Here is a 14,276-nt window from a genome sequence, read left to right as displayed (position 1 = left end):
TACTATCAAGATATTGTGATGGTATGGTGTGAGACAGATGATCTGTAAAAAAATAAATGGAGCTCCTCCCAGTGCTACTATATTACCAGCGCCGTCGGTATGCGCTGCTAAATGTGCTAATGCTGTTCTAGCCAGGAAAACTGGTTAACTGCTGTGATCAGTGGCCTTGCTAACTAACTCTGGCATTTGTGGCAAACTCCATTGTGGTGAACCAGCTGTTGTATAATAAAAAGGGAAAAGCTGTGAACAGCATGTTCATCAGGATGATTGACAGTGCTAAGACCTTCCTCTTGGCTGTGATTGGTTGTTTCTGACGACCAATCAGAAACAACCAGAAAGTATTTGTAAAAACATTTTTTTTTACAAAAGTTACATACTGCAGTTGTAAAAGCTATGTGAATCCCAGTAGAAGCATTACTGGAAATAGTTTGGTCTGGAGAAGACTCAAGGAGTGTTGAACCTTTAAAAAGATACAAGAGCCATGTCCAACTGACTATACAGTAGATGTGTGCATGGATTATTATTTTTTTTAATCTGTTTAATAAAAGTGAAATGTGGGGGTACAGATGATGCTCTGCTGCTGTTGTGGAAAGAGCAGAGTTTGTGTATTATAGTAAATCCAGCTGGTGGACTTTCAGGATATGACTAAGCGGTGAGTGAGCTTTATTTTTTTTAATGGGACCAGCGAGCTGTTGATCATGCAACTATTGAGATTTAACAGAAGGCATATCTTACAGGTGAGTGATGGATACATGAATTATTGAACAGCATTATGATGGTTCTCTTCAGTTGTCAAAGGAAAATTCACAAACAACGTTGAACTTGATCTTGTAAGTGGCAGCCCTGCTAATGTGATAAACAAGCAAATAGGGAATTTGACTGGATGGGACTTAAAAAAGGTGATCTGTAGTTGGCACCCTTGATGTGTTAAAAGTGGAATATGGATTTTAATACTTGTTGACAACTTAAGATCTGCTTACAACCAATGAGAGCTGTTATTGGTTGCTACAAATAAAAACATACCTTCAAATTTATAATGGGAACTGTCAAAAATGCATTTAATGTGAATGAAAAGTTTAACTATACTTTAGAAAGTTAGCTATTAAGTTTAAGTTTGCTATATATTTTAATACCTGGAAAGTATCAAAAAGTTAAAATTATCAGAGGAAAATTATTTTATTTTTCAATTGGACTGCTAATAAACATATAAATATAATTAGATTCAAAGTAATTTTCTGTATTGGATTAGAAGTGTAGAGTTTCAGTTATTAGAAATAATTGAGGAGAAACGGATGTATTTTAAATCATGCTTCATGCTTGGATCAAATTTTCTTATTTTGACAACTCATCAGTGCTATGCTCTTACTTGTCATTTTGAACTTAAACTACAATGCCTTGCAAAGATATTCATAATTATTTAACACATTTATTCTACATGTATTTTTGGGGGGGAGTTATACAATAGATCTGGACCAAGTAGTGCATAATTGTGAAGTTAAAGGCATAGAATAAATTGTATTTAGGTCTGAGCATTTTTAACATGTGGGTATGGTTTGATCTGAAGCATTTTTGTTGATTTGTATTTTAAGGTGAGCTCTCATTCTATTTCCAAGTTTTTGAAGTCTAAAATGGGTTTTCTTACAGGAGTGTCCTGTATTTAGCACAATGCACCTTCTCCTCAACTTTGACCAGCTTCCCTGTGCCTGTTGAGGAAAATTGTCCACATGGCATAATGCTGCAACAAGAAGATATTCTAACATGGGTGTGGTGTGTTCAGGGAGATGGAGATTAGTTTTTCTTCACACATAGCTTTTTGTAAGCAAATCTAAATAAATTACTCAAAAATTTAATTATGGTGTCAATCGAACACATTGTTCCAGGTGTTTGCTGTGTCAGTTGAATGTTAGGTTCAAACTTACTTGTGATTTTCAATAATAGTTTTCTCCATTCCACTTTTCCACAAAGGGTAGATTTGTGAATTGCGCAACTAATTGCTGCCCTGTCCACATAAGTATATATATTATTATATATATTATATATATTAGTGGAGTCACTGCAGCTTCTCCAGAGATACCATGGGCCTCTTGCCTGCTTCTCTGAATAATATTCTCTATTAGCTGACAGCCATGTCTTGCTAGGTTTGGATTTGTGCCTTATTTCTTTTTTAGGTGATTGAACAGTGCTTTGTGAGATTTTGAAAGCTTAGGATATTGTTACATAACCTATCTCTGCTTCACAAAAACACTAATAACTTTTCCCCTGACTTTTGTACTGTGTTACTTGGTCTTCATGATGCTGTTTGCAGATTAATGTTCAATAAAGTCCTACATCTGTTTCCCACCACTTTCCTATTATGCTCTACTTCATGGCATAACAAGTACATTAAAATGCATTGAATCTTGTGGTTGTAATGTGACACAATGTGGGCAATGAAAATATCAAATACACCTCTCAATTTAATATTCGCAAATATATTTCTATGATTAATGATTAGCCTGTTGTTAGGTATGGTGCAATAATGATGTTATGAAAGTATGGAACTGACTTTGAATCTGTTTATATGATTGGATTGATTTGTCTGTATATATATAAACTGGATTTGTTTGTTTTTTGAAGTGCCATAAGACAATAAATAAATGAGCTGGATTGAATTAATTGGAAAAAGACATGTGTTTGATTATATTTTGTAGGCTGGCTGTTGTAATTGGTAAAGATGGTTTCCAGCAGATGGTTTTTAAAAATGAATAGTGAGTCACTATGGCTAAATGTTAACATGCAACTGAAAACAGCATCAGCTAGGAGGTAGTGTTTACAGGAAGTGGCATGCAGATTGAGGTATTCATAGTGGGTAACTGGCACGCGTAGCTTTTTCTTAAGCAAAGATTTTGTACTTTTGTCTATAAATTAGATAATCTCCTAATTTATTTTTTTTAAAAAGATAAATGTCATCATTTGTCAAAATCATTGTATTCAGGTGCAATTGTGATGATGGCCTGTTGGATGTAAAAGTTTTGAGATTCTCATGTTTAATAAGGCAGATGATGCTACAAGTCTTTTGTGTGTCTTTTGTTGCTGATATGTTGTTCAAAGTGATTTTAAAACGCAGAATGATTTAACCCTTTGAATGAGCTTGGTTGGTGCTATGGTAAGACATATTTTCCATCGACATGTGCTTTTATTGTTCTGTATTATCAGCCAATGGACTAAGTATGGTTTTTTGTTTAAAAGCTTATATTGTTAAGATAATTGTGTAAAATGAAAGGTAAGGTAGCTGTGACTTCTTGTGCTGGAAAAGAAAATGAGCAAAACTTTGCTTGTGGAGTAACTTGAGGTTATGTTGAAAATATTTCACTATGATCTTGATTCTATAACCTTACATTAGGACTACTGCAGCGAGTGAATGTTTAATAATTCAGATCATTAATTGCATTGAAGGGGGATGTAAATTTGTAATGTTATGTTGCAGATCATTGATCATTTCAACCTGCTACTTTTTTTTTTTTAGATATCTTACATGTTTTGTCTGTATGCTGTGATGGACAGTTTTCTAATTAGGTGGTTTATGCAAATTAAGTAAAGGATTTTGTGCTTAATTTGTAAAGTGTGTCGCCACTTTTATTGTGAAAGACTGTGACCGTCTTCTCTTACATTCTAACTGACAAACAGTTTGTCCAATCAGAGCACCGCTTTGCATCAGACTGACCAATCAGAGAGACTCGTGTTTTTTAATAAAGCATTAGCTTAACTTGCTGGAAGTTGAGAGCAGAGCTAGCTGTCTTGTAAGTCTAATATTTGCAGCAAAATAATAAAAAAAAAAATCTCTCGTCTGCAAATATTTAAGTGACTGCTCTAGTAGAGAGGTTGGTTAACTTTTAGTGGTATTAAGGCAGCTGCAACAGCGGCGCTGTGGGTGTGGTTCTTTCATCCGCCTTGGTGTTTGTTCCTGTGGTTTGGAAGAAAAAAAAAGCGCCCTGAAAAGGTGATTACTTTTAGATTTACTTCACTTTGTGTTTCTATTTCTGAATTGGTGTGTTTGTGTAGCTATAGTTCCTGCTTATTCAACTGGCGAGGTAATTTTTTTTTTTTTACTATATGTGATTAATTATTCTTTATCATGCCGTGCTTCCTTGTTCTCCAAAAGAGTGTGAAAGAGGGTATAGTGTAACAAATACTCATGCATAACAGATAGTAGAAATTGTATTTATTTAGTTAAATGACACAGAGTCCGTCTATAGTTGTGCAGCAGATGGAGAAAACTGTGCAGTGACTCATCAGAGAATATCGTCGTAAAACCGGTTTAGCGTGCTTTGTAGATACTTCGAGTTGTGTAATTGCTATATGAAGTTTAAAGAATCGTACAATATATATTTTTGGGGTCTTTATAGTCGGACCACAGTGAAGCTGCATATCTGGGTTGATTTGCATGTCTTTGCCTTCTTGGACGGCTTTTCCTCATCATGGTGAAGATATCAGATTATAAAACGCAAAGCTTGAGGTTTAAGTGAATTTTTTTTTTATATATGGATGACAAGTTTATTTGTATAACACCAGTAATCCATAATGTAATTCTAAGTGTGTTACAGGAAAATAAAATAACAAGTAAAGAAATTTACAATGAAGGCAAGAGAGTGTAAGAGGCATTATATAGTTTAGGACAAGTGAAGTCTATATTTGACCAGCAATTTTGAAATGCAATTTGGCAAAAATCTATTTAGTGCTTTATAGAGTATTAACACAATTTTAAAATTCAATTCTATCTTTTTATAAGGAGTAATATACATATGAACAATATGATTTGATCCTTTTGCTTGTGTTAGTACTCTTAACACCAGTAAGGGGACTTGGGATGAGCTGCAGCTGCTTGATTTATCGATTTTTCCCCACTTAGGTACCAATACAATAATCTAACCCTCTGAGGCTAAAAACATGTAGTTCCTGATGTGACAGCAAGCCCTTTATTATGAGTGTTGTTTACATAGAAAGCTTATTTAGCAATTCTTTATGTTAATGTTGAAATTTAGGCCAGTATCCCTAACTCTACGTAACACCTTTCTGGCATGACATCTGGTCTTTTTTCCTAGATATAGTTTAAAGACAAGCTCTAATCTTGTGTTTTTTGTGCATTAAGCTTGAGAAAATTCTTACCCATCTACTTATTAATATTTTGGACACTCTTATTTGATGACTTTGGTCATAGCAGAAATATAAATGTCAGCCATCATTATGTACGGGAGATTATGATGCGGTATAATTTCAGCGAGGGGGATCAAATAGATGTTGAATAAAATTTTCCTGAAAGTGAAGTCTCGAGAAACACCATATGTTTACACATGAGCTGAAATTACATTTCATGCTCTCATTTTGTAGTGTTACAGTAGTGTAGTAGTGCTTCTTTTACTGGTATTAAAGTTGTACTTCACTTTTGTAACTTTGGCTGTAATAACTTATTTGATTGTATTAAGTGTATTTTTTGTGGTTTGGTTGACCTTAAAGAAATATGCATATAACTTGCGTAAATGTATGCTCCAACTTTTGCAGAGGAGCACTATCATTAATTTAAAGCTATATTGCTGATTTATGCGACCTTGTTCAAATCTTTTTCCTAAATGACCAATTTATCTGCCACTTTACATTTTCTACTTGTCATTTGAAATATAATTACACTATGTTGAATGTAATAGCCTCTAAACATTTAATGTTTGGTGGAAAAAATGATGTTCAGGTATTTAAAAAAAAATTTTCTTTTATTAATTACAAATTCAACCGGAGATGTTTTATTTTCTGGACTAATCAACACACTCCTATTTGCTCTTTTTCAGATGGCAGACTGTGTCTCTAAGGTTGAGCTGACGGTTTCCTGCGCGAACCTGCTGGATAAAGATGTTGGTTCAAAATCAGACCCTCTTTGTGTACTGCTGCAGAAAACAGGAGACCAATGGACAGAGGTAATAGCTCTTTGCTCGTTACATTTAGTTTTTCCCCAGATTCAATTCATATTTGAGGTAAACCCACTGCACCTATCTCTTCCTGTCGCTTTGCGCTTTGTCAGCTGTGTCGCACTGAACGTCTGAACAACACCTCAAGTCCATCCTTCAGTCAGCGCCTGAGGGTGGATTATCACTTCGAGATGGTTCAGAATCTGAAGTTTGGGGTCTACGACATTGATAACTCCACTTCTAATCTTGCCGATGATGATTACCTCGGAGGGACAGAGCTGACGCTGGGACAGGTAACCACCATACAAGGCAGATCTTTTACCTGTTTTAGTGGTAAAAGATCTGAAAATGTTAAAGTTTTAAGCATGGCCTTGCATCGTTGTTTATGCCAACATTCAGTTATTGGTTCATGAGAATCAAGCCACCCTTTTCAGGCCAATTTTTGGTTTCATAAAAGCTTTAGATTGAATATCAATGAGTGATGTCAGTAATGAAAGAATTACTTTTCATTACTGGTTTTCTTTAGCTAGCACACCGATACTGAATTTTTGTGTCACAGAGTAGAGAATATCAGGAATATTATAAACTTCTTAGCAATAAAAAGCTAAGTTAAAGCTCATGATTTCTTTGTGTTTCTGTGTGTTCAGATAGTTTCCAGCAAAACTATAACCAGACCTCTTCAGCTGAAGAAAGACAAGCCAGCTGGGAAAGGAAGCATCACAGTAAGTAGCCTGAATTTTATTGAGCAAAGCATCTCATTGTACAGTTTGTCCTTAAGGAATCGGTGATGATGAAGCATTATTAATGTCACTGTCTGTAGATCACTGCAGAGGAAATAAAAGACAACAGAGCCATTGTGTTTGAGATGGAAGCTAAAAAGCTTGACAAGAAGGTAACAGCTAAAACTCTACTAAGATTGCTGAAAAGTTCAATTTTATTAAATCAGAGCAAGAGCAACATGGTCTTATTGCTTTGCTGTGATAAATGAACAAACCTGTTGCTTCCATAAACATTCAATTTTGTCTTCTTTGTTCTTCAAAACAAACTTGTTGAGAAAACGGATTTTTTTTCTGCAGGATACATTTGGGAAGTCTGATCCATTCTTGGAGATTTTTAAACAAGGAGAAGATGGGAAATGGCAGCTGGTTCACAGAACAGAGGTAAAGATTTTTATTCATGTTTCTGCAGCTTTCATGGGCAAAGTTATCATAATTTCCTCTACATCCACCCATTTCTGGTCTTCTATGGTAAAAAAAGATGTGATGTGTGTTTTTGTGTGCAGGTGGTGCAGAACAACCTGAACCCCAGCTGGAAAAAGTTCACCGTTCCACTGCAGACCTTCTGCTCCTGCGATATGGAAAAACCTTTGAAGGTTTCACCAATCATGATTTAAGTTCCCCCATAACAACCAATCAAATCTTCATTGGTTTCATTAAATCCTTTTCCTCCTCTGCAGATGGATTGTTCAGACCACGACAATGACGGGTCTCATGATTTGATTGGTTCTTTCACAACAAAAGCCTCGGAATTGATGAAAGCTGATGGTGGCTCACCAGTGAGTTCAGTAAAAGTAAAACTTGGAAGTTCATTTGTTTCTGTTTGCCAGTGGTCATTAAGTTGTCCACTTTGCAATCGTTTAGGTGGAATTTGACTGCATCCACCCAGAGAAACAGAAGAAGAAGAAAAGCTACAAGAATTCTGGGGTTGTGTCAGTGAAGAGCTGTAAGGTACGGACTGCAAGAGCTCAGGATTGTTTTTATTAGGTTCTATAAGAATATTTGTGATTGTATAAGCATTGAAAACTGTGTTGTGTTTATTTCTTAGAATTAGATTTTAAGTTTTCAATCATCTGACTTTTGGTTCCCCTACAGCTGATGACTCAGTACACATTCCTGGACTTTGTGATGGGTGGCTGCCAGATCAACTTCACTGTATGTCCATATACACTAATGCACAGATTAAATTTAATATTTGATTTTGACCAGTTTCAATTACATCACCTCTGAATTACTAACTTCTTGGGATTTAATTTTTTATTGAAATAAATCAATGTTTGTCGACACATTAGGTTGGCATCGACTTCACTGGCTCAAATGGTGATCCTCGCTCGCCCAACTCTCTTCACTACATGAGTCCGGATGGGCTGAACCAGTACCTGTCTGCTCTGTGGTCTGTGGGGCAGGTGGTCCAGGACTACGACACGTTAGTACACAACGATCCACAAACTATACCCGTACAGAGTCAGGACGTGAAACAGACTAATCTCAGCAAATTAAAACATCATTAAGTTTATGTCTCCATTGATTCATCTAAAAGAAACCCCAGGTGTTAAGTGCAAATATTAAATAGTACATGGATATACTTTCAGTAGGCTATCATTCTGTTGTTAAAATCCTTTTTATTTTATAATTAAGTATTATAACTTTCCGAGAAACAGAAACTGTGTCTATGATTGAATTATTCATACAGCCTAATTCATCAAAAATAACAGAAATACAATGATAAAATTAACTTTTGATATTTTGATTTATCTCCATCCATCTTTTTACTACCTAATTGTTTCTGCTTTAGAACCTTTCTAATATCATTGTTAGAACAGCTGCTTTATTTATTCACATTTCCAAACCTCTGTAGGAAAGCATAATAATTAACGTACATTCAGATCTTTTGCATACAGCTCCAAGTTTACCTGGATGATAATCTAAAACCGACACCTAGACTAAGCTTTCAATCTACACCTGCATCCTGAACTCAACGGTCTGCAGCTTTTTCATAGTCTTCTAGATCCAGTATTTCTTTGTTCAAAATTTCTGTTTGGAAATACTATTTCCCCTTTCTAGTCCTGTTGGTTGCAGATTTTCATCTACAACCAATTCAACTTCCCCATATTGCACATTTGCTTTCATTATTATAATTTCTGCTTGTTCAAAAAAATTCCCAGTTAGAACTGTTTGAAATTATTGAGGCCGGTTGTAATTTTTTTATTTTTATTTTTTTCAACATATGTGACTCTAACAGCAGGTGTGTATTCTGTTGCAGTGATAAACTCTTCCCAGCATTCGGGTTTGGAGCCAAACTGCCTCCAGACTTTCAGGTCAGCTTTTATAACCAACCTGTTAGCTAGAATCTAAAGTACAGCCTCATGCATGACAAACCTGCATAGATTGTAATCAGCAATAGGAACAATTGTGGCAGCATTAACAAGCTAATATTAGCAGTGTTTTATTAATGATTTATATTTATTTTATTGTTGTGCAATCACTGAACTGTTGTATTGTTGGTTTCACAGGCGGCCCATCATGAGTTCGCTCTCAACTTCAACCCCACTAATCCATACTGTCAAGGTAAAGTAACACAGATGCAACATAAAGCCAGGGGATAACATGGAGGGCTGCTGAACACTAATCCTAAGTATAATACTAATATAGGGTTGGCAGAAATGAAGCCATTTCAAATCACAGGTTATTTTCTAAGCTTTGTTTGTCTGCATTGATTGATTACTTCCTCCTCTGCTCTGCCTCTGTGTCTCCCAGGCATTCAGGGGATTGTGGATGCTTACAGAGCGGTTTTGCCTCAAATTAAACTGTCCGGACCCACAAACTTCTCTCCCATCATCAACCACGTCGCTTCCATCGCCTCCAGTGGCGCTCAGGCTCCCACCGCCTCTGTGAGGAGCCGCAAACATCTTAAGTACACAAAAATCTAATCTAACGAGCGCAATCCTGTAGAGTCTGATCTTGTTTTGTTTCTGCAGCAATACTTCGTTCTCCTCATCCTCACTGATGGCGAAATCACCGACTTGGACCAGACCAGGGATGCTATAGTTCGGGCATCCCGGCTGCCCTTGTCGATTATTATTGTGGGGGTGGGGCCGGCTGATTTTAAGGCCATGGAGCTTCTGGATGGAGACAATGGCGTCCTCAAGTCCACTGTTGGCGAGGCCGTATCCAGAGACATCGTCCAGTTTGTCCCATTCAGAAATTTCAAAGATGTAAGTCTCTTGATAAATGATGGATGCACATTTTCTCAATTTTGCCATATAAAACAAAAACAGTGAAACTTCTTTTGATTCTCAGTCTCATTAAGTGGAAATGACAAACATCACTTTATACAGGAGTGCCTTGTCGCTGTGGTTCTCAAGCTGTGGTACACATACCAATGGTGGTACTTGGGTTTCCTTTAGTAGTACTGAGAACATATTTCATCAGTTTTTGCAATATAAATAGATTAGCACTGATGTAGAACTGAGTTGTTTGCGCATGTCGATCTTTGCATCATCAGAAATTTCTCAAAAGAAAGGTCAAGTGGAGAATATTTTGCAAATTCTAATTTCTGAGTAAAAGTAATGCACATTATTCAATAGTTTCCTTTAACTAAATCATAAATGTCCAGTTGGTGACAACAAACTAAAAAAAGTAAATAAACCATCTTGTGTTAATACTGCTTTTACATGTCAATATCGTGGAAAGTTTTAGTATTTATGGAGATAATCCAGGTTCTTGAGAACTATAGCATTTTGTGAAGTTTAGGTTGCTGCTTCTTCACAATATACTCAGTTTAACTTGCCTTGACATTAACAATCTTTACACTGACTAAAGTTAGGAAAAATAACTATTTTCTGAAAACTATATGTTGAAATTAATACTCCTATTGAGTGTTTTTAAGGAGACTGGTTTACTGGGCTTCCTTAGTTTTTCTTTCATGGATGTCTACAAATCTGTTTTAATTTGACATGTTTTTTAAAAAAAGCTTTAATGTTTCATTAATATTGAATGGAACTTGTACACAAATAGAAATTGTTGCACAAATATTTGCATCAAGTCTAAAACCCTATAGTCATGGTTAATAAACATCATATTTGTTTTTTCTTTTTGTTTGTGCAATGTATTCCCTTATGTCAAAGTACTGCAGAAACACAATTTTAGATCTGAAAGACTTGTGTTATGCTTTAAGAACTTTTACAATTCAAGATAGGGAGAGTTTTTATTTTGTTTGTGCCAGAAAAAGATGAATCATGCACTGTTATAAAAAAGTTATTCCAGTGCATGATTGGAATAACTTTTTTTGATTAAAAAAAACAGACTTGCTATACATTGACATCTGTCTCTTTTTGCCCAGGCTCCCATAGCGACGCTGGCTCAGGCTGTTCTCGCTGAGGTCCCCAACCAGCTTGTGTCTTACTTCAAAATGAGAGGCCTCGAACCACAGAAACAAGCTGCTCCCAAATCCTAAATGTCACCTGCGTTCCCCAAGCCTACACATCAAACTTCAGTCTAATCTCATTCCACATCACAATAATGTAGTTATATGCGTCACACAATCAACCAGTCATTGATGAGTAGCATGAAGTATCTACCAATTGCAAAGCAGTACTTAATCTACAAGCCTTTTACAATAATTCTGGGTAAATCCCCTTTTAAAATAGCTTTATTACTACATACTTTACATATTTATCTCTCTAGCACCTAAATGATAATAAGATAGATTAGGACTTTTGCTTCTTTATAGCTAACTATGCATGTTTCGTGTCAAGTGTGAAACACTGAGCCACACACAGGAAAATTTTATCACTCTCTCTAGTGGACATATGTGGAACTACAGTAGCAGGTATCTCACCACTCTCAGTATTTTCATTCCCAGTTATTACCAGAACTTTTGCACTTCAACCAGCTGTGTTTTTGTGGTCTCTGATGAGCTTTATTGATTAGGTGCCAACACTTTGCACTTTGCCTTTGCCTAAAATGCTGGAAAACTAGAATAGAATGAAAGATGCAATCAGCTTTGCACCTGAAGCCTTACTCAAAACATTCTTGTTGCCTTATTTTTGCAATGCAGCCGTGCCTGTAGGATGCTTCTCAGCCATTATAGCCTGAGGTTAGCAACATAGCTAACATTAGCTTGTTGATGACGCCATGATTATTCCTATTGCTGCATATTTTACTTTGTTGGTTACCAGGTCATAAATCGTTAAGTCTACTATATTTGTGCAGTTGTAAACCTTCGTTGTTGCCTCCATCATGATGGTCATCTCAGTGCTTTTTTTTTTACTTTAAATGAGACCAAAGCATATGGTCAGAATTATTACATTCTGAAAATGCAGTGTAAAAATCACATTATCCGTAATAACACAATAGAACCAGAACGGAAAATGTTCTTAAATTGTCAAAACCCACATTTATTGTCATTAAATACATTTATTATCTGTAAAGTGCACTGTTGCCAACATTTCCAACAGTAATCACTTAACTAGTACTTGTGCATTTATTCCCAGTGATGGTCACTTAAAATCACATTTAACCACTTTAAATCACCACTTAAAAAAACTTTCTTTACATTTTGGGATAAAAATTTAAAAAAAAATTAAAAAAAACTTTCTTTACATTTTGGGATAAAAAGAATAATGTATTTTTTGTCTTTTGTTTTCTATAGTTTACTTTTGAACTTGTGCAGAGGAGAGTTGATCATGTTTGGGAACAGTTTAAATAAATGCCACATTTGCACAAAATGTGTTTGCTGAAAGTCTTTGGGATGGTGCGGAAAGTGCTAAAAATAGCTTGAAACGCACACTGATAGTTATTGTCTCCTCTTTGAGCAAAACTGCTACATCACATCATTCTCACATCAAAGATAATTCTTTGCATAGTGTGCCTTTTTAGTTTATAAAACTGTTTTAGTCAGGAGAAAAGAGGTAGCTGCATATAATCCTCTTAAACAATCTTTATCTTTAGCATATTCTATATCAGCATCATGAAACAAATCTTTCGTTTACTTTCAACGGAAGCTATTTTTATGCTTTCATTTGGTTCTTTCACCTTTTGTCGTGGTTTAAATATGCGCTGACGTTCATCTTTGGGATTAGTGGTTAATTTCCTTGTCTAACCTCTTGAAAAATGCCTGGTGTCTAGTAAAGGGACCTTCAGTAGCTTCTAAAAGTAAACATTTGCTTTTTAAAATAAAATAACATATCTGCTAAAGGAATAAAAGCAAGCATTTTTGATATCTTTTTTTGTTACCTATTCGACTGCAAATCCAGATTTTTTAGTTTTCATGCCAAATTGCAGTTTAAAATTTAGTTTAGCTTCTCTCAGGTTTTAAACCCTTTTGGTTTAATTGATGAATTGGTCTTGAAATAGTTTTCTTTAAAATACCTTTTAAAGTAAACTCTAACTCTGTTAAATTATGCAAGCTGTTTTTCTCTTGTCTTTTCATTGTAATCTTGCCAACATGTCATGTGATATGATGCTGGATTCTCATTAAGTAAAGTCATTCCTGCTACATCATTTATAACCTGCAATTATTTGTTTTTAACATCTGAACAAATGCTCCAGTATCTATCATGGTAAAACCAGTATATCAAATAACATGTCTCTTCCAATAGTGCATGTTTGAATCAAAAAATAAAGCAAGTTTGGTAAACAAAGATTTCTTCATGTGTGCATTAATTGACTAAAGTGAGTTATTCTGGTTCCCTTTGTGCCATGAAATTCCATCTTCAGATACTTACAATAATTCAGTGGAGGTTTTGAAAAACATAACACTAAAATGTGCAAAGGTTTCCATGACGGGTAGAATAACAGATGAAATTCAAAAGCATACTTTTTCTTTTCTATTAACAAGGGCTATAAATGTTCCATAAAATAGACATATCTGTTATATACTCTACATTTTAAAGAACCTTCCATCATATTTAATCTGAATTCCAGAATTAAATTCAGCATTTTAATTTTTTTAGTCATTTGCCTTTGTAGTTATTGACAGCAGTTTTCACAAGTGTAACAATTTGTTGGATAAATGCTTGGGAAACTTCTTTTTGATTAGTGTGACCTAAAAATAATTTGCTTCCATGGAAAATTCTTTAAAAGCATATTGATGAATATAACAGGAAAAACCACTACAAAATGTTATGCAAAATTAAACATTGATCAAATGCAAAAATAAAATACTTTTGTTAAAATACTTCAGCCAGTGTTGAGGCTGCTGGAAGTGGGGGTCCACTGTGACACTTCGAATCTGGTCAGAATGAAAGTCTGATCCAGCAGCAGGAAATAAGATCAATGTCCAATAGCTTTGCTGCCAAGTATATTGAGTCCAATTTCAGAGACTTTTGAAGGTCTTATTTTGCTAGTGTAAAATTCAGCACCACACCAATACTGTATTATTGCACAAAGCTTAAAGATGCAGAAATGCAGGTTATGTCAGTTGATTCACGACCCTGTTGCTAACCTTACTAATTCAAGTCAAGTACCGGTTTAAGTGTTACGTTTTGTAAGGCTCAGCCTCTGTTTGTACGTGTGTTTTCTAAGGAGGAAACTAGTTGAGCCACTATTTGCTTTATCAAAC

At 35.3% G+C, this 14,276-nt stretch overlaps 1 protein-coding gene across 2 annotated transcripts; it reads left to right on the top strand.

The window, feature by feature from the left end:
• Window positions 1–3,731: 3,731 nt before the first annotated feature.
• Window positions 3,732–13,358, top strand: cpne1 (copine I). Of its 2 annotated transcripts, none has more exons than XM_028001874.1 (16): window positions 3,732–3,979; window positions 5,820–5,945; window positions 6,050–6,229; window positions 6,584–6,658; window positions 6,757–6,828; window positions 7,013–7,096; window positions 7,219–7,308; window positions 7,393–7,491; window positions 7,577–7,663; window positions 7,808–7,867; window positions 8,005–8,138; window positions 8,976–9,030; window positions 9,226–9,280; window positions 9,470–9,603; window positions 9,691–9,927; window positions 11,055–13,358. In XM_028001874.1, the coding sequence occupies exons 2-16, from the start codon at window positions 5,820–5,822 to the stop codon at window positions 11,166–11,168; spliced, it is 1,602 nt and encodes a 533-aa protein (XP_027857675.1). In that variant the 5' UTR covers window positions 3,732–3,979; the 3' UTR covers window positions 11,169–13,358. The 2 variants fall into 2 exon arrangements, with proteins under 2 accessions (XP_027857675.1, XP_027857676.1); XM_028001875.1 differs by lacking the exon at window positions 3,732–3,979 and adding an exon at window positions 4,000–4,070.
• Window positions 13,359–14,276: the final 918 nt, after the last annotated feature.

This window comes from Xiphophorus couchianus, chromosome 20, assembly GCF_001444195.1.
Source record: "Xiphophorus couchianus chromosome 20, X_couchianus-1.0, whole genome shotgun sequence".
NCBI lineage: Eukaryota > Metazoa > Chordata > Actinopteri > Cyprinodontiformes > Poeciliidae > Xiphophorus > Xiphophorus couchianus.
The sequence above is the reverse complement of the archived record's forward strand: the minus strand, read 5'-3'. Positions and strand labels throughout refer to the sequence as shown.

Excerpts from the sequence above, each read along its gene's own strand:
- cpne1 (XM_028001874.1), top strand. The coding sequence starts at position 5,820 with ATGGCAGACTGTGTCTCTAAGGTTGAGCTGACGGTTTCCTGCGCGAAC. Across the intron at positions 9,031-9,225 it reads AACTGCCTCCAGACTTTCAG|GCGGCCCATCATGAGTTCGC; the intron begins GTCAGCTTTTAT and ends TTGGTTTCACAG. Across the intron at positions 9,281-9,469 it reads CACTAATCCATACTGTCAAG|GCATTCAGGGGATTGTGGAT; the intron begins GTAAAGTAACAC and ends TGTGTCTCCCAG.